Source organism: Myxocyprinus asiaticus, chromosome 5 (assembly GCF_019703515.2).
Source record: "Myxocyprinus asiaticus isolate MX2 ecotype Aquarium Trade chromosome 5, UBuf_Myxa_2, whole genome shotgun sequence".
In the NCBI taxonomy this organism is placed as follows: Eukaryota; Metazoa; Chordata; class Actinopteri; order Cypriniformes; family Catostomidae; genus Myxocyprinus; species Myxocyprinus asiaticus.
Window position 1 is genome coordinate 19,366,437 of NC_059348.1, and position 19,491 is coordinate 19,385,927.

Here is a 19,491-nt window from a genome sequence, read left to right on the forward strand (position 1 = left end):
AGGCCTATTGCTTATTTCGTAGATTCCCAAACCAGCGTATCACGAAGCAATTCTGGGTTAAGCGAGCGGCACTGAGCAGCCTGAGCGAGTGGAGTGGAATCTTCAAAAAGGCGCTCTCCGCTCAGGTGGAATTATCACCGCTCTGCTCAATGCTCCGCTCCAATCCGCTCACATGCTCTGATAACTAAAGAAGATGCTGCATGCTGAGTCTTAAACAGGTCAAAGAAGCTACCTCATCCACAGAGGGAAAAATATAAGGAGTAGAGGAACGCCACACTCACCTCTCACTGCCAGGCGTCGTGATGCGATAGAACCTATGGCGCAGGTGATGCTTGTCACCATGGTAACAGGTGGTACAGAGGTCATAGTTGGTGCACTCTGCGCATTTCCAACGGATCCCAATGATGGGCTGCTGCCGACAGGTGTCACACATGGTGCCATCATGCTTGATTCCTGTAACAATGTAATAACATAGTGTGTGTTTGCATCCTCCACCTGTTTCATATCAACTTCAGTTTGGGTCACTAATCTGGCATGACAGTGAAAGCCAATGGGAACCAAACACTCATTAATAGTGGTTGACCGATATGGGTTTTTCAATGGCCGATGCCGATAACTAGAGAGCAGGATCGCCGATGTCCAAAATAAATGCTAATAAAAATTATACATTTTAACAACAGCAAATAAGATGTAAACAAAATTTCTAAAGTGAAACAAACACTTATTTTATGCAATGTTTCCTCAAATTTGCATAAACCTTTAAAAGAAAAAAACAAACTGAGAACAGAAAGTATTGACTATCCATTGACAAATCCATTGATAGATTTTGGAACTGACACAAGGGTAAGTTAACACTCATGTTAATCGGCCAAGCAAACATTATAACCGGCCGATGTGCTTATCGCAAAATGGCCAAATATCGGCAGATATATCGGCCTTTCACTACTAATTAATTAACACTATAATGCTGAACAAGTCAATAGATCATGACATGCACATTCAAATATGAAAACACATAAAACAAAGTTTTATGACTTTCATAAAATGATTTATATTTGAATGCAAATTAATGATATGTTAAACATTGCATAATGCAATGCCAGCTATTAGAAAGTGTCAGCCAATCCTGTTTGCTTATTAACTTCAGCACTATGAAATTATGGATCAGATGACTAATGCACTGGATTAGTACTGTTTCATGTTTAACAGACTCACCTGTGGGCGCACTATCTAAAATCCTCACGTCATAAGCTCCGGAGCAGCGGTAATTGGCGGCGGTGCCGTTATCCCACACCACAACCACCTCCTCCGGGCTCTCAAAACTCCTCACTGTGCCGACGTGCCCCTCTCCTCCGTCCTGTTTACCCCACTTCCAGTCAGGCCCCCGGATCACTCGAGCACCCACTCCTTCCATCATGACTCTGTTATTCCTACCGGTCGTCATTTACGAGCAAGTATTGCGATGAAGATGAATTTAGCTAGCCGTTGAGCCAGCTCAAAAATGTAAGATTTGAAATTCAATGATTCGCCCCTTCTTGCATCTGGGTCAATGGCCGGAAAGGATAACTTAGCGGTATGGACAAGAAAACAGGGATCTATTCAAAACAGTCTGAAAGCTATTCAAGCCTCAGTAACAAGCGAGTTAGCAAACAATAACATGTGAGGCGTTTAAGTGAAATATGGCTTACAAACTTAAGTTAGCTTCATACTTAAATTTTGCATTGCATACAATGTTGTGGTTAATTTGGCAAAGCGGGGTCAATTTCAGTCTATCGGTCCGCTTAGCTGAGGCCAATTAGCCAGTTTGAGCTAACCAGCTAAAGCTAACCTTCCTTAAGTTGAGAGTAGTTACCCGACTTTGTCAAAAATTCTGCAAATACTTTTTTTTTTTTAATGGCCAGCGACCTTTCCAGTGCCGTCGCGAGACGCTCAACAGATGGTCCAACTTCGCGTGACACGATTGATGTCTGCGCGAACCGCTCTCCGTTAAAAGCGCCTGCAAAGAAGCAGCTCAGCTCCCAATGCAGGAATATAAAACCACAGCGTCCCGGGTTATAACGAATAAAAACAGAATTCCTGAAAAATGGCAGTTGGTCAACTTATCGCAGCTCCTCACGCCCGAAACAAATGCACGCACACGTATGTAAACAGCAGCCACATCGCCTCAGATGGGGAGACCTTTGTTAGTGCTTTCCTAAGAATTCCACCAGCAGAACTTGAGATTTCTTTGCCTCCGAAAAGAATTAGGTGAACATTTCTGTAAGGTATCCTTAATATAAAGCTTAAATCCCAGGTAAAAGTGTAATATAAATGATGAAAAGGCGTTCTTATGGGATGTTTCGTAGGGCGCAACTCAAGACGAACGCGTCGCCATTACTGTCAATCAGAGCTCGAGCCAGCGGAGGTGGGAATGTTTGGGATCCAGCAGTTCCCGTTGCGTAAGATGACGTCACACCAGAATTTAAAGAGATAGTTCACCCAAAAAAAATGAAAATTTTCTGATCATTTAAGGCCCAGGTATACTACGTTTTTGCGTGTTCCGGATCGCCTTGCGCCTGGTCGACCGCCTTTGTGAGTATACTCACAATATAAATATTTTCTGACCGCGAATGAATAGGAATGCGTTCCTCGCATGTGCACTACAACTGCTTTGTGACACTGGCCGAGTTAGAAATGTCATACTGTCATACTACTCTTACTAGCTCTGCCATAGACAGATATAGCAGAAGTAGCAAGGGTAGTATGGGTAGTAAGCCATTCCGAACTCAGCTACACTTTTAGTTAAGTCAGTGGCCAGCGCATGAGCAAACGACTCGCACAGCCCAGTCAAGAAAATCGCGGTTAAGCGGTGTGGCTCTGCTGATGATGCAATCTGCGGCACACATACTGTGCAAGAAGCAATCTGCAACACGCACACTCGAAGTATATACTTCATGCCATCCCAGATGTGTATGACTTTCTTTCTTCTGCAGAACACAAATTAAGATTTTTAGAAAAATGTCTCAGCTTGGTTGGTCCATACAATGCAAGTGAATGGTGACCAGAATTTTGAATTTCCAAAAATTACATAAAGGCATCATAAAAGTAATCCATCAGACTCCAGTGGTTTAATCCATACCTTCTGAAGCGATACGATATGTGGGTGAGAAACAAATCTTTTTCTGCAGAAAAAAAGAATGTCAGAAGAAAGTTTATTTATTTATTTTCACTTTAATTGACCTACTTGCATTTTTCTATAAAATATTCCAAATACAGTATACCATATTTATTTGAATGAGCTTCCTCTTTCTGCACACCAGTCTTTTCTTAAGTTTATCATCTATAAATGCAAAATGTCATTCTACACAACGTTGCTCCCATTATTCTCATCAAAGTGGGCAGGTCTTAACCATATGGAACTACTGGCATATATTCAAGGCGAGGTAGTTTTTCCATCTACAGTATATAAATCTGTGGCTTTTTCCCAATTGTCTGTACTGGGGATACTGGCCCCATTGACCATAATCAGTACTTAGATTTACCCTAAATTCAAAGAACTTGGAACTTTTAGGCTCCAAGGTCATGACCTATTTTTTGATTTGAGGAAGTTAACTACATTGGGAGAGAAAAACACAGTAAAGCTCATTTGGAAGGCTGCATGCTAGGTAGGACGTGTCCTTTGAAGGCTGCAGTATACCAAGTGTCCTCGTTTAATCGAGACGGCCTTCGTAGGACAAACAGAAACGGAACGTAACATGGTTGCTATGACAGCACGGCACTCTTTAACAAGCACGAGTGCTTCGAGTGAGAAGGGAACAAAGTCCCTTTTGAAGGGCATGTATGAGGTACATTTTAGGAGAGTTATAATGAAGTAAAGAGAAAAGAAAATAGATTTTACAGGTGTACTTTTAGTCTAATACTTTATTTTAATTATATATTAATATAATTATAGATATTATGTACTCTGCACCCATCTACTGAGGTACTTCAACTTGGGAATTAACATTCCTTGCGTTTGAACATCATATTTACGGGCAAATTAGCGTCATTTTTTTTTTAGACATTTCCGTTGAAGCAAAGAATTGTGGGTTGTGAGTGCCCACGAAGGATACACCTCATGCATCCTCCGAATTCCCGTGAAAGAAGGTCACATTTGAAGGCTGCATTCGAAGTGTCCTACTCGCTTTTCTGAATTATTCTCGTTATTATTATACACTTCACTGGACAATAGAAATGTACAGAAAAAAATCTAATTTACCGATAAAATACATTACCCACAGTATATATAAACTGAGATAATATAACATTTTCACAGCGTAAGTCTTGTAGGCTACACACAGAATTTGAATCCTGACATAATATATATATAATATTTTGACATTTAGTTTGTATGTAATATTTCATTTTAGTCAGAGGGGAAGTTTCCATCAAAAGCTCTTGATTGGGTTAATTGGGATATTGCATGACAACACTTAAACACAGGGGTACAATAACTTTGACCATTGCTAGTTTTTACAAGGAAAGTAATATGACTATTATAACTAGACCTACAATCATATTAACTACTGGTTACAGAACTGGAAAGTTTCCAAATCATCTTGGATAGCCAAAATCAGTCCAGACTGGTTTAAAGGATGTGTTGTGTATTAGAAATTTACACATTTGGGAGGAAGATTTAAGGGTGTTGAAACAGTAAAAGTGTTTCTGTCAGAGGCAGAGCAGTGTGAGATTTTGAAACAGTGTTTGATTGCTGATGTGTTTTAGTTTGTGTTAGAAAGAATCTCCTGAACACAGCTGTGTGTCCATGAAGAGTGACCTGTCAATGGACTGTCCAATTAAATTCAGTTCGGGAGACTCTTCTGCTGATCTGAGGTGTTGTGTAGGATGAGACATTGACACATTATCCATTCATTTACTGATGTGAAGTAAATACATATTCACAAGAAAATGCAATATTTTGTGGAACTACTGTATAGTCAAAAACAGGATGGATCAAAATCACATATTGTACAGATGAACTTGGACTCCATTTTCAAGGTGCGTGTGTGTCCAATCCTGTGCTGAATAAACTCATTGAATCTAGCAAGCAGCCAGTCAAGTCCAGCCCTCCTTTTTCCCATCTGTAGACATTGCTGGCCAATTATTTATTTGAATTTGTGTTATTATTTATTATATTTGTGTTATTGTTTATATAATGAGTTATTATCAGGTGTGGTATATTTCATTTTTTAGGTTGTACACTAAACTGCAAATAAATTCAGTCCTGACATTTGTGTATTGATCCCTCAGTTGGTGGATGGTGGTTGATTAATGCTGAATGGTGTTTCATTGTTTGAATATACACTGTGATTTCAGGAACTTGAGCACAGTCATCTCTGTTATGAAGAATGAGCTAAAAGGTTTCAAGAATCTACTGAGTCCAAATTATTCTAAATGTTCTGAGAGAGAGGAGGAGGATGATCAGAGTCAGAGTACAGTCAGAGATGGCTTTTTGAAGATCACACTGCACATCCTGAGGAAGATGAAGCAGACAGACCTCGCAAACACACTACAGACCAGTAAGCTCAGGGTCACATTATTACATTAACTTCAGATGAAAGTCTGTATTTTTGATCAAGAACCCCCTGCCTCCAATTTATTGCATAGAGTTCCACTCCAAATAAAAAAAAAAACCTGTGTTGTTGTATTCCTCTGTTTAGCAGAACCTGATTTTCCATGTTGATAAATGAATTCATTATTCGTAAACAGGAAATATTTTCATTCCCCTTCCCTTTTCATCTGTTTTTCAGAACTAATGCCTTGGTATCAACGAAAACTTAAATCCAGACTAAAAGAGAAATTTCAGATAATAAATGAAGGAAACTCCAATCATGGTGACTCAACACCATTGAATGATATCTACACAGAGCTCTACATCACAGAGGGAGGGAGTGGAGAAGTTAATCATAAACATGAGGTGAGACAGAAGATCAGAAACACAGGAAACACCTATCAAATGCAATGACATCTTTAAACCCTTACCTGAAAAAAACAAACCCATCAGAACTGTGTTGACTAAAGGAGCTGCTGGAATGGGAAAAACATTCTCTGTGCAGAAGTTCATTCTGCACTGGGCTGAAGGAAAAGCAAATCAGGATGTTCACTTCATATTTCCATTTCTTTTCAGAGAGCTGAATTTAATAAAGGAAAATGTCGGTCTAATGGAACTTCTAAATTGCTATTACATAGAAACAAAATAATTTAATTCGAAAGATTATGAGAGCTATAAAGTCATGTTTATATTTGATGGTTTGGATAAGTGTCGACTATATCTAAATTTCCAAAACAATCAGAGCTTGTCTGATGTAACAGAATCAGCCTCATTGGATGTGCTGCTTACCAACCTCATCAAGGGGAATCCACATTCTTTTGCTCTCTTCTGGATAACCTCTCGTCCAGCAACAGCCAATCAAATCCCTCCTGAGTATGTAGACCAAGTCACAGAGGTAAGAGGGTTCAAGGACCCTCATAAGGATGAATATTTCAGAAATAGGATAATTCATCAGAATGTTGCCGATAGAATCATTACACACATCAAGTCCTCAAAAAGCCTGTACATAATGTGTCACATCCCAGTCTTCTGCTGGATTTCAGCCACTGTTCTTGAGAGAATGATGGGTGAAGCAGAGAGTGCAGAGATCCCCAAGAATCTAACACAAATGTTCACTCACTTCCTAATCTTTCAGATCAAACTGAAGACCCAGAGATATTATGGGAAATGTGAAATGGTTCCTCATCAGGCTAGGAAGAGCATTCTGCCACTAGGAAAGTTGGCTTATGAACAACTGGAGAAAGGGAACCTGATCTTCTATGAGGAAGACCTGAGGGAGTGTGGCATTAATATCAGAGAAGTGTCCATGTACTCAGGAATTTGTAGCCAGCTCTTCAGAGAGGAGTTTGGATTGCACCTGGGGAAGGTGTACAGCTTTGTGAATCTGAGCATTCAGGAGTTTCTAGCTGCTTTATTCAAGCTGCTTTATTCAAGCTGCTCTCCTCTTCTCAACAAAGAACAGAACCGTGGATTGCATGCAAGTCAACAACAGATTTACTGAATCTAGAAGTGGACAAGGCCTTACAGAGTGAGAATGGACACTGGGATCTTTTCCTCAGATTCCTTCTTGGTCTCTCAGTGATGTCTAATCAGACTCTTTTAAAAGGCATCCTGAGAACGACAGTAAGAAGCTCACACAGCAGTGAGGAAACAGTTGCATACATCAAAAAGAAGATCAGAGAGAATCCCTCTCCAGAGAAATCCATCAACCTATTCCACTGTCTGAATGATCATTCTCTAGTGCAAGAAGTCCAAGCATACCTGAACAGCACAGGTGCCAGTCGTCTCTATAATGTCAGACTCTCTTCTGCTCAGTGGTCAGCTCTGGTGTTTGTGCTGCTGAACTCAGAACAAGAGCTGGATGAGTTTAAAATGTGTAAATATGGTCCATCTGAAGAATGTCTTCTGAGGTTGCTGCAAGTGGTCAAATCATCTAGAAAAACTGAGTGAGTATTTTGTGATGCAAAATGTTTTCATTATATAATTTTAGATGAAGGTAGATTACAAGTTTTCTGCTTCTCTGTAAGTCTGTCTCACTGCAGTATTGAAGATAAAGGTTTTATTACTCTGACTTCAGTTCTAAGATCAAACCCTTCACACCTGGCAGAACTGAATCTGAGCTATAATGAACCAGGAGACTCAGGAGTGAAGCTGCTCTCTTTTCTACTGGAGGTTCCACACTGTAAACTTGTGAAATTACAGTGAGCATTATTTTCTTAACTGCATTTACAAACAGTTAACAAAATAAAATCCAAATATTTCTCAACATATACCTGTATGTTACACAATTCTTCTTTCACTCATCAGTTGTTCTTTGATCTAGGGATGCACGATATTTCAGCAGCTGTTATATTATTGGCCAATAACCTGGAAAATCAAAATACTATTATCGCGACGATAGTTGATCTAAAGGCAATATTTCCACCAATATTTTGTTACGGTTTATATGCTTGTGGCTGAGAATCTCTGTGTGACAAGGAGGAGGGCGTGGCCGGGCCATGAGGACGCACACCCGGTGCTGAGAGCCCAATCAGCGAGAGAGGAATAAAGGAGGAGCCGGGGACGCCAGAGAGAGAAACAAAAACGGAGCTGTGTGTGTGTGTGTCGACGTGTGTTGTTATGTATCAGTTCAGCATTTTATGTTGGAATTAAAGTCTTGTTAATCGTTAATCCGGCTCCCGCTTCCTTCCTTCCCGATGAATGAGAGGCTTGTCTGTTACACTCTGACTGCCGGCTTCTCTTCTTCAGGAAGGCATTCAGGAAGTCTTAAACGAGAATGCACGTGTCTGACAGTGAAAGTCAGGCAAGTGGTGCAAGCAAAGCTTTTTATTTCAACATCTGTGCACCTTGTAACATTATTTTTGGTCTGGTTTTAATAGTGAGCATCTGCTACAAGTAACGACATGCCATTTTCCATCCTCTTGTGTTTCATAAATCAATAAAAAACAACATGACAAAAACTTGTATGTTACTTGGGGCCAATCATTTTCACTTATTACTAGATGAAAAAAAACTGCATATCGTTAGGGATTGCGATTAAAACAAGCCCAAACACAACGTAACACAGTGCATGGTGAAACTTTTCTAACATTATGACTATTCGATCTATATGACATTTTTATCTATTCCCATTATGATTATTGTGATCACATTTCATTATTAATACAATGGAACTGTCACAGATGAGCACTTTAACAAAAGTCCATGAATGAGACGTACATGTGCACAATGCACACACGCATAACACACACACAAACCATCGCTGTACACACAGTCTGGCTGCTGGCATAAATATTACACCTTGTATACAGAGATCAGGGTTTGTGTTTTGTTGTTACTGTATATGCTTGTTACATACTGTTAATTTATCGCCTCATTTTGGTTTAAAGGAATAATTCACCCAAAAATGAAAATTATCTCATAATTTACTCACTCTCATGCCTTCCCATATGTGGATGACTTTCTTTCTTCAGCATGTGATGGATATGGCCAGAGAAGCTGACACAGAGGCAGAACATTGAGCAAAAATAATTTTAGGGGTTTATTTTCCCAAGCACAGGGGTACAAAAATGAGCTACCAATGCAAAACCCACTCAAGGGACAAACCAAAGTGATATATATATATATATATATATATATATATATATATATATATATATATATATATATATATATCAAAAGATTTAAAAAAAAAAAAAGTTTCATTGAAAAGTTAAATATATGAAGAAAAAAAATTGTTACTGCTACTGCCTCCTAAATACTAACAAAGATCTAAAAACTACAGTAGGCAACAGGTTCAGAGATGACTTGTTCTCCCACAAACACTCCAAGACATGACTGACTAACATACGCAACACTAGGGAATTTATATCTTAGTGTCCAGCACCAATAAACATAAAAAGGAGAAACACAAACATACATTTATGGCCATTAAAAAACTATACAAAATAAATCACATTAAGAATACATATAAACACATTTGCATATTGAATACATAGTTTTTGCAGCACCACATCACGAAAATAATCATTTGTTTTTACATAAACAAATGAAGAATAACTTCAGGAATCCCCTTGGCCACGGCAATAATGGTACTGCCCAGATCACCGGCTGGAACCATCAGTGGCTGCGTCCGAAACCAGGAAAATGCTGCTTCCGGAGGCTGTATACGGAGGAAGGAAAGGACCCAGGTATGTCCGAATTCAATGTTCGTGTCAAATCCTGTCTACTGAGATACCTTCATCTGATCGATTTTTGAAGGCAGAATAGATGTATCCTTCACTGCCTATGAAATCCCACAATCCTGTGCGCACGGATACACAGCGGTTGAGCTGAAGAAAAAAATGGCGGCCGAAGAGGCAGTTGATAGCCAATTTGTGTAGAAATTTATGTTTTTATTCACTTTTCCCAACTTTTGATTACATTTCTAGTGAGAAAGTAGCATTGTAGTTATTAAATATACACTTGGCTATCACCAAAACTCCTAATTTTTAGACCGTTGTGGTTCGGTTGGATGAATGAAGCAGACGTGTTACCTTTAGTGGACACCAGATGTCGATAATCAGTTGCTGGTTGCCTAGCAATGATGAGAATAACTTTTCACAGACTCCCTATAATGATCCTGATCGACTGAAGCAATGGCTGCTCGCTGACTTAATACACCCATTGAGTCACTCAAAATATTGAGGGTGTGCAGTGAACATTTTTCTCCTGCCGATTTCAGACCAGCCAAGGGATCCGATGATATCGACATGCCAATGGGCTTACATCACGCGAGAAGCAGCTTGAACTCCACCCTCGTGAATGTGCATACCACGGCTGGCCGGAAGCTAACGTTTTTAGTAAAACAAAGTTTTAAATATTGATATATTTCTTATACATTCTTAATGTTTTGCTTCAGAGGACATTAATTAATTCACTGGAGTCTTATGGATTACCTTTATGATGGCTATATGTGCTTTTTGGAGCTACAAAATTTTGGCACCCATTCACTTTGTATGGACCTACAGAGCTGAAATATTCTTCCAAAAATCTTTGTTTGTGTTCTGCTTAAGAAAGAAGGTCATACACATCTGGGATGGCTTGAGGGTGAGTAAATGATTAGAGAATTAGTGACTTTTAGATGCTAGCGCAACAGTAGCGCAAACAATGCTGAAAAGACAAGCATTGCACGTCTTCTGTTTTATTTTGCGTGCTGCTCCCCCAACATAGGCAGCAGATTGCCCCGCCTCAGCACAGAGAATGTTAATATGCTTACATTTCTGCACTACAACCTAGATTTCATTTATTCATTTAGCAGATGCTTTTCTCCAAAGCAACTCACAAATGAGGAGAACAATAGAAGCGATTCATGCTAAGGGAGACAGTAGGTAGCAACGTTCTGTAATACATGTTTCAAATATTGCTTAGAGAAGTGCACATAGCAAGGAAAGCTATAATTAAATATGATTTCAGTTACTGACAAAAGAAAATGTAGTTATTTGTTTTATTTTACATCACTCTTTAGTTATAACCATTTGACTAGATGTTGTAAACATTTGTCCTTATAATTGTTTTACCTGTTTTTTGCCTCATCTGATTAAGAGTGTCCTGATGTTTTAGATGTATACATTTTGGCAAAGATAATAAACAAATAAAAAGAAATCCAAAAAAAAAGTTCAAGAATTGGTTATAACTGAAATATGTCTCTGTGTGTATATCAGATATCAGATGTACTCCATAACTAAATATAAACTGCTTATAATTTTAGCAATATACCTTAATACAGTGATACCGCAATACCGCTGTATTTTTTGTGAAGGTTATCATACTTTGACTGTTTCATACCATTACACCCCTTCTGCCAAGTGGCAAGAGCAGTTATTCCCTGCTACAATACATGGACTACAACCTGAGGCTATGTCTCTCCCATTTCACTGTGGAGTTGTTGGAGGCACCCATCGCTCCTTCACCAGAGCCGGCACCCATCACTTACACAACCACATGGTGCCTGCTCCGGTGGTCCCAGAAAGTCTTCTGTTAGAGTCTCCTCCGCTCCATTCTCTGGTGCTCTTGGAGACTCTTATGATGGAGGCCCCTCCGCTACCTACTCCAGTGGTCCCAGAGACTCCTGAACATTAACTTCTGTCTTTAACATTTGTTGAAATGCTGGGTCCTGCAGAAGGGATGTATTAAAGTGCCATCTATACGTTCTATATTTTCTTTATACACCTGTGACACCACATCAGGGTTCGGGTATGGAAATGAGGAGGAGGGAAGCAGTGACACGTTTCAGGTCAGTCTTTATTCTCTTGTCTCTTTTGTGTATAGCGTAGTTACTTTTTGTTGCTTTTCATTCAGTCAATAATACAGTCTCAACATAAACATACATTTCTTCAGAACACTCATCAGATCATAAACACTCAGTAGATCACACGCCAATGCTGTACACTCTTTCCCTCTCTCCCTCTCTGGTGTGTTTTGGCCGCTTTTGAGGCCTTATCCCCGCTATCACTGTAACAAGAAACAGCTGTTAGAAATCATGTTGACGAGCCACACCACTCCCTCTCTCCCGCAAACAAAAATACAACCACTCCCCCATCACCACATACCTCAGCGGTGGAGCCAATGGAGTGGAGTGTGATCTGTGATCTGAGGGTGAAGGCCCGCCCCAGCAGGTAGTGAGGACAGCCCACTTGATCGCCAAACACTCCTTTTCAATGGTGCTGTACTTAGTTTCCCTCAGCGAATGTTTACGACTAATGTATAGCACCGGTCGCTCCTCCACCTCCTTTGAGAGCACTGGCCCCAGCCCTCTGTCAGATGCATCCGTCTGCAAGATAAAGGGGAGAGAGAAGTTTGGAGCATGTAAAAGCAGTTCCCTACAAAGTGCAGATTTCACTTTTAGAAAAGCCTGTTGGCATGACTCCGTCCACTGGACCGGATCAGGGCCCCCATTCTAGTGAGATCAGTCAGCGAGCTGGTGACATCAGAGAAACTAGGCACAAAACTTTGGTAGTAGCCAGCCAGCCCCAGAAACAGTCTCACCTCCTTTTTGGTCTTGGGCGCTGGGCAGGCCGCGATCACTGTGGTTTTGTTAATTTGGGGATGCCCTGCCCATGGCCCAAGTGGAACCCCAGATACTGAACTTCCACCTGCCCAATTGCGCACTTCTTCGGGTTGGCCATGAGCCCCGCCCATCGCAACAATCTCAGGACAGCTCTCAGATGTTGCATGTGCCGCCGCCAATCATTACTATAAATAATGATATCATCCAAATAGGCGGTGGCATCTGCCATATGTGGTCTGAGAATTTTGTCCATAAGATGCTGGAACGTGGAGGGGGCCTGAACAAACCGAATGGAAGAGTCACAAATTGGTGTAAGCCGAACGGTGTGAAAAAAGCATTTTTTTCTCAGGATATTGGAGTTAAGGGGATTTTCCAATAACCCTTTGTTAAATCCAGTGTCGAATAAAATTGAGCCACGCACAACCGATCAAGCAATTCAACAATCCGGGGCACTGGGTACGCATTAGATTTGGACACCGTGTTCACTTTACGATAGTCTACACAGAACCGGACCGACCCGTCACTCTTAGGTATCAGAACCACCGGGCTGGCCCAATCGCTGTATGATGCTTCTATTATGCCCATATCAAGCATCATCCCCGAGGTGGTCTCGATGTGGTGCTCTATGAGGTTTGTGCGACCGGGGAGAGGCGAGAACACATCTGCAAATTCCAATTGCAACTTGGCAATGTCTGTGAGCTATGACGGTGAGAGGTGGCCTCCACATGGGACCGGGGTGAATGAATTTGGTTTGAGAGTCACCTCCGGCCAGAGCTCGGCCCTCTTGGGGACTACTATCGCTAAGGCCACAGGGACCACCTCCCTCCATGATTTTAGGAGGTTGAGATGGTAAACTTGATGTTCTCTGCCCCTATCCATTCGCTTAACCTCATAATCGAGATCGCTGAATCGCTGTGTGACCTCAAAGGGTCCTTGCCACTTGCCGAGTAATTTAGAGCTTGAGTTGGGCAGTAATACAAGCACTTTATCTCCCGGTGTGAATTCCCATAGTCAAGTGCCCCTGTCATACAGCCGGCTTTGACATTTACTGAGCTTGGAGCAAATTCTCCTGTGTTAATCGACCCAAAGTGTGGAGTTTTGCTCTAAGATCAAGAATGCATTGAATTTAATTTTTACTGTTTGAAGGTCCCTCCTCCCAAGCTTCCCATATGACATCGAGCATGCCGCGTGGCTGACGCCCGTACAGCAGCTCAAATGGGGAAAGCCCTGTGGACCCTTACGGGACCTCCTGCACTAATAACAGGGGTTTGAGCCACTTATCCCAATTCTTAGCGTCCTCGTGTATAAAGTTACGAATCATATTTTTTTAAGGTTATATTAAACCGTTCCACCAACCCGTATGATTGTGGGTGATAAACATGGGTTCAAATTTATTTAATAACTAACAATTTGTATAGTTCGCGTAGTGTTCATGACATAAAGGTAGTGCCTTGGTCAGTGAGAATTTATTTTGGAATCCCCACTTGGGAGATTATTTTGAAGAGTGCTTCCGCAACACTACGCGCTGAGATGTTGCGCAGGGGCACTGCTTCCGGATATTGCATTGCATAGGCCACCAGAACTAATACAAATGCCCGAATACGGTCCATTCTAATGGTCCAACGAGGTCCATGCCAGTTCTTTCGAAGGGGACCTTAATCAGTGGTAGAGGTGTGGCCACTGGATTCACCAACTGCCATTCACAGCACACCGCACACCACTTGCGAATGTCCCTGTGAATGCCCGGCCATTATTCGGTTAAGCGTTTTCTCGTTACCTAAATAGCCAGCCATTGGATTATAGTGAGCTGCCTGGAAGAGGGTTTCCTGACGGCTCTTTGGTATTAATAACTAAGTTGTATTTTCGTTTGTTTGAGTGTCCTGCATCACTCGATACAATCTATCATTGATAAGTGAAAAATATGGGTATGTGAGCGTGACGTTAGGCTGGAGCTGTTGACCAATGATTACTCTCACTTGGTCAAATGCATGTTTGAGGGACTCATCACGTTACTGCTCTAAAGGGAAATCCCCCTCAGGGAAATCCCCCTCAGGGAAATCCCTGAAGGTGGGGACTCCCTCCCCTGCGTCATTTTAATGCGGAGCAGATGTAGATGGCCCTGGTACCTCCTCCCCAGCCATCGCATTGCACGTCACACACTGAGGCATTATTTCACAGGACCCATCCCGGGTGAGGCGGGAATTAACCGCGGCTTCCACTCTATGTTTTCTCCCCCTGAATAGTATCTCAGTGGTAACCACCAGATACGTGTGAATATCCCCATGCACACACCGCACCTTCACCCAACTATTTGTGCCCAATGCCCCATCTTGTACCAAACGTTGGTGGATGGATGTTTGAGAACAGCCAGAATCCACCAAAGCTTGATATGTATCCCCCTGGGTACTCACCGGTATCCAGTATGCCCCAGCTCAATCGGGGGCAGCCTGTGGAGCGTCGGGAATCCGGACCAGCGTACCCACCTCTATTAAGGGGCAACGGTCCTGGAAATGTCCCGGATCCCTGCAGCTCCAACCAACTGGCCCAGGCCCCCCCTCCTACACCCGTGAGAACAGACTCGCTAACCTGGGATAGCGGAGAGAGGCAGAGTTAGCAGGAGAGATGGGTGAGAAGACCCCCCCTAAGCGGGGAGGAAACCTGGGCATAGGACCACCCAGCCTCCTGGGGGCAGGAACGGGATGGAAAGAGGAGGGGTGGAAGTGGGGTTTGGGGGTAGAAAAGAGAGAGAGAGAGAGAGAGAGAGATTCTAGATCACTGCTTCCTGGAAACAACGTCAAGTAGTCCTCGGTCAGCTGGATCGCTTCTTCCAGTGACGCCGGATGGTGGCACTGGACCCACTTGGCCATCCCACGGGGCAGCTGGGTGATGAACTGCTCCAGTACCACCTTGTCCATGATGTAGTGGGCGCTGCGGGGCTCCCCTGCAGCAACTATTTCCGGCAGGCATCCCGGAGTTGCTGTGCGAAGGCGAGCGGGCGGCCATGTTTGCCCAGCTTCAGGGCACGGAAGTGCTGTCGGCTCTGTTCGGGGGTCCGGCCAAACCACTGCAGAATGACTGTCTTCAAGTCAGCGTAAATGAGGAGATTGGCTGCGGGAAGCTGTTGGGCTGCAAGCTGCGATTCCCCGGAGAGTAATGGCAACAGTCGGGCTGTCCACTGCTCAGGTGGCCATTCCCACACCTCGCCTGTCTTCTCGAAGAGGTCGAGATATGCTTCAGGATCGTCGGCTGGCCCCATTTTGATGAGGGTGACCGGTTGGACAGCCGGGGTGGGCTCCGGGGCTGCAGCAGCAACCCCCTCATGTCTGATCAGGCTCCAGAATGCCTGTCGGTCCTCCGGTTAGGCCTGGAGCAGGAGTTGCAAATGCTGCTCCTGCTCCAGCCGCAGCTCGACGAGGGCCTGATGCTGGTTCTGTTGGATGCCGGCGAGGGTCTTGATCACCTTGCCCAGTGGTGAGTGGTGAGCACTCTGACGACATTTCTCCTCGAATCCCGGGTTTCGGCACCAGTATTACACCACATCAGGGTTCGGGTGTGGAAATGAGGAGGCGGGGAGGAGTGACATGCTTCAGGTCAGGCTTTATTCCCTTGTCTCTTTTGTGTACAGCGTAGATACTTTTTGTTGCTTTTCATTCAGTCAGTAATACACTGATTTAACCATAAATCATCATTGATTTAACCATAAAATCTTTAACCCACAGAACAGAAAAAAATGCGCTTCAGCTTCGCGCATGTCCATGCAAGCACATGAGACCCTCCACAACACCATTTCTACAAGATTACTTCAGTCCGGTGTTTTTTTGTTTTTTTTACATACACCATGCAACTGAACTGCACATAACATTTTCAATGAAATAGGCACCAGTAAATAACAACATCAAACCCAAAAAATGAAAAAATAATTAAAAATTTAAAAAATTAAAAAAGTAGATTGAGAGAGATAGACAGTGGGCAACCAGCCATAACAAAGCCTCTCAGATTGCATCAGCAAAATGCACGATGTGCTGATTTAGTGCTGGCAAAGCGACCCACTCACTTCATTTATTTAATTAAGGCCATAGATTCTCGTGGGTTTGTGAAAGTCCATCCTTGGCATCAATTCTCAGTTTAGCCGTGTAAAGCAAAGCGAAGCTCACATCCTGTGCGTGAAGTAATTTTTTTACACTCTTTGAATCTCTCCCGTTTCGCTTGTGTAACACTGGCAAAGTCCGGAAAAACCATAATGTTGTAATCCTCCCAGCACAACTTGCCTTTGCCACATGTAAAACAAAGTCTCTGTCTGCTGACCGCAAGAATCTTGCCAGAATGGATCAGGGTCTGTTGCCTGCTCTGGGAAGCCGACAGAGAGCTCTATGCGCACGCTCTATTTCCAGATGATGGCCCGCTGTGTCGAACAAATTCAGAATAAGCCCGTCCAGGAACTTGACCATATCTTGACCTTCCTTTCCCTTGGGGATTCCAACGAATTAATGCAACATTATTACGTCTGCCTCAATTTTCCATATCCACTAATTGTTCCCACACTTGATCCATATCAGTTTTGGTGGCCGGCGGGTTAGTCTGCAGCTCTTTACTGGCTGCTTCCAGAGACTCGATTCGCTTCTCAGCCACGTCCATATGCTCTGCGTATTTTCCAGCGCAGTTTAACAATCAAAACTAAACCAGTTATCACTGAGTAATGTTGACTGAAAGGATAATTGTAGCAAAGTGTAGCGGAGGCTGCTTCCACTCACATAGCGTCACGTGACTCTAATGTCTTATTAATTGATTATTAATTAAATTAATTCATATATTTATTCTTTCATTCAAAGAAATGTAATCTTATTGAACTACTTTGACTCTATGTCTGATTTAGAACTGGCAGATTTCTAGAACATATGACATAAAATAACTAATTAAAGTAAATGAATTTGTATTAACTTTAATAGTGACCATGGCATAAGCGGGACAATTCACGGCTAGGTGTGCGCTAAACAATTTCTCTCTCTCTTTTTTTTTTTTTTTACAACTTTGAGATTTTAATGATAATTTGCTAAACATCATCTAATATTGCTGCACTGCTCAGCATGTGCCGCTTATATCCGCTAGAGGGCGTCCCTGAAGTTACTGAAGCGCTGAATGCAGACTGTTTTATAAAACACAGCCTTTTGCAGTTTAGTAATCATGCAAACGATTTCTAACTAAAGGTGCACTCAGTAATTCTAATCCAATACACTTTTTGTCAAATTCTGCAAATATCTCCTCACTCACTAGCTGTCCATTCTGTGGGTGGGCTGGAAAAAAATCTAGTATTTGTACACAGTACTGGCTCTGTAAATGGGACAAAAACAAAGTGAATCGGACCGATCCACACAACACTACTCAAGCCAATCAGCAACAGGGGGTGGTTCTTTGCGTGTACAGGATGGGGGTGGGGGGGTGAGGGAAATTCATTAGAAGAGTGACAGCAAATCTGGCTGATGTGAACTATCTAAACTCCAAGGAGGACAAATGGCTGAGAAACAGACCAAGAGATAAAGGTCAGACGAATATAATCTAAAAAAGAGCTTCCAAAGGAGCACTGAAGGGAGGGGTGTGTTTTGGCAGTTGAGTTCGAATATCACCAGTGTTTCTCAGGAATCTCTGAGTGCACCTTTAAAGGGATAGTTCACCCAAAATTAAAAATTCTCTCATTTACTCACCCTCATGCCACACAAGATGTGTATGACTTTCTCTCTTCTACTGAACACAAACAAAGATTTTTAGAAGAATATCTCTGCTCTGTTTGTCCTCACAATTCAAGTGGATGGGTACCAACATTTTGAAGCTCCATAACAATATAACGGCAGCACAAAAGTAATCCATAAGACTCCAGCGATATAATCCATATCTTCAGAAGCAATATGGTAAGTGTGGATGAGAAACAGATCAATATTCCAAGTTTCAGTATATCAAGTCCTTATTTCTATCAATCTCCATTTGCACTTTCACATTCTTCTTCTTTTGTTTTTGGCGATTCACATTCTTCGTGCATATTGCCACCTACTGGGCAGGGAGGAGAATTTATAGTGAAAAAGGACTTTATTGATCTGTTTCTCACCCACACCAGTCATATCACTTCTGAAGATATAGATTTAACCACTGGAGTTTTATGGATTAATTTTATCAGGGGGGAATTACAGAGGGTAAGACTATTTTGCGAATAAGCTTATTTGAATCTGAGCTGTAGAAAATCTGAACAGATCCCTTCCTGTTCACTGTAACTCCACCTCTGCACGTGCTTCAAGCCCTGTAACTGCTTCAAGCCCCACCACTGACGATAAAAAAAGTGAATACTCCAGAACATCAGTGTGTAATTCGCACTGCATTTTATGCTGCCTTTATGTGTTTTTTGGAGCCTAAAAATTTTGGATTTTGCATTGTATGGACCTACAAAGCTGAAAAATTCTTCTAAAAATCTTTGTTTGTGTTTAGCAGATGAAAGAAAGTCATACACATGGGATGGTATGAGGGTAAGTATGTGGGTGAACTACAGGTGCATCTCAATAAATTAGAATGTCGTGGAAAAGTTCATTTATTTCAGTAATTCAACTCAAATTGTGAAACTCGTGTATTAAATAAATTCAGTGCACACAGACTGAAGTAGTTTAAGTCTTTGGTTCTTTTAATTGTGATGATTTTGGCTCACATTTAACAAAAACCCACCAATTCACTATCTCAAAAAATTAGAATATGGTGACATGCCAATCAGCTAATCAACTCAAAACACCTGCAAAGGTTTCCTGAGCCCTCAAAATGGTCTCTCAGTTTGGTTCACTAGGCTACAAAATCATGGGGAAGACTGCTTATCTGACAGTTGTCCAGAAGACAATCATTG

General features: G+C 42.0%; 1 protein-coding gene and 1 pseudogene across 5 annotated transcripts in view; one reads left to right on the top strand and one right to left on the bottom strand.

Annotated features, from left to right (window-relative positions):
- LOC127441475 (E3 ubiquitin-protein ligase mib1) overlaps nt 1-2,387 on the bottom strand; it is a 93,222-nt gene extending 90,835 nt beyond the window's left edge. For all 5 annotated transcript variants that reach the window (XM_051698944.1, XM_051698943.1, XM_051698942.1 and 2 more), the window contains exons 1-2: nt 1,216-2,387; nt 282-453 (exon numbers count right to left, since the gene is read on the bottom strand). In XM_051698944.1, the coding sequence (XP_051554904.1) occupies nt 282-453; nt 1,216-1,444 (401 nt within the window). In that variant the 5' untranslated portion in view covers nt 1,445-2,387. The remainder of the gene's footprint in view (nt 1-281; nt 454-1,215) is intronic.
- A 2,972-nt stretch (nt 2,388-5,359) lies between these two features.
- LOC127441140 (protein NLRC3-like) lies at nt 5,360-8,501 on the top strand (annotated as a pseudogene).
- Nucleotides 8,502-19,491: the final 10,990 nt, after the last annotated feature.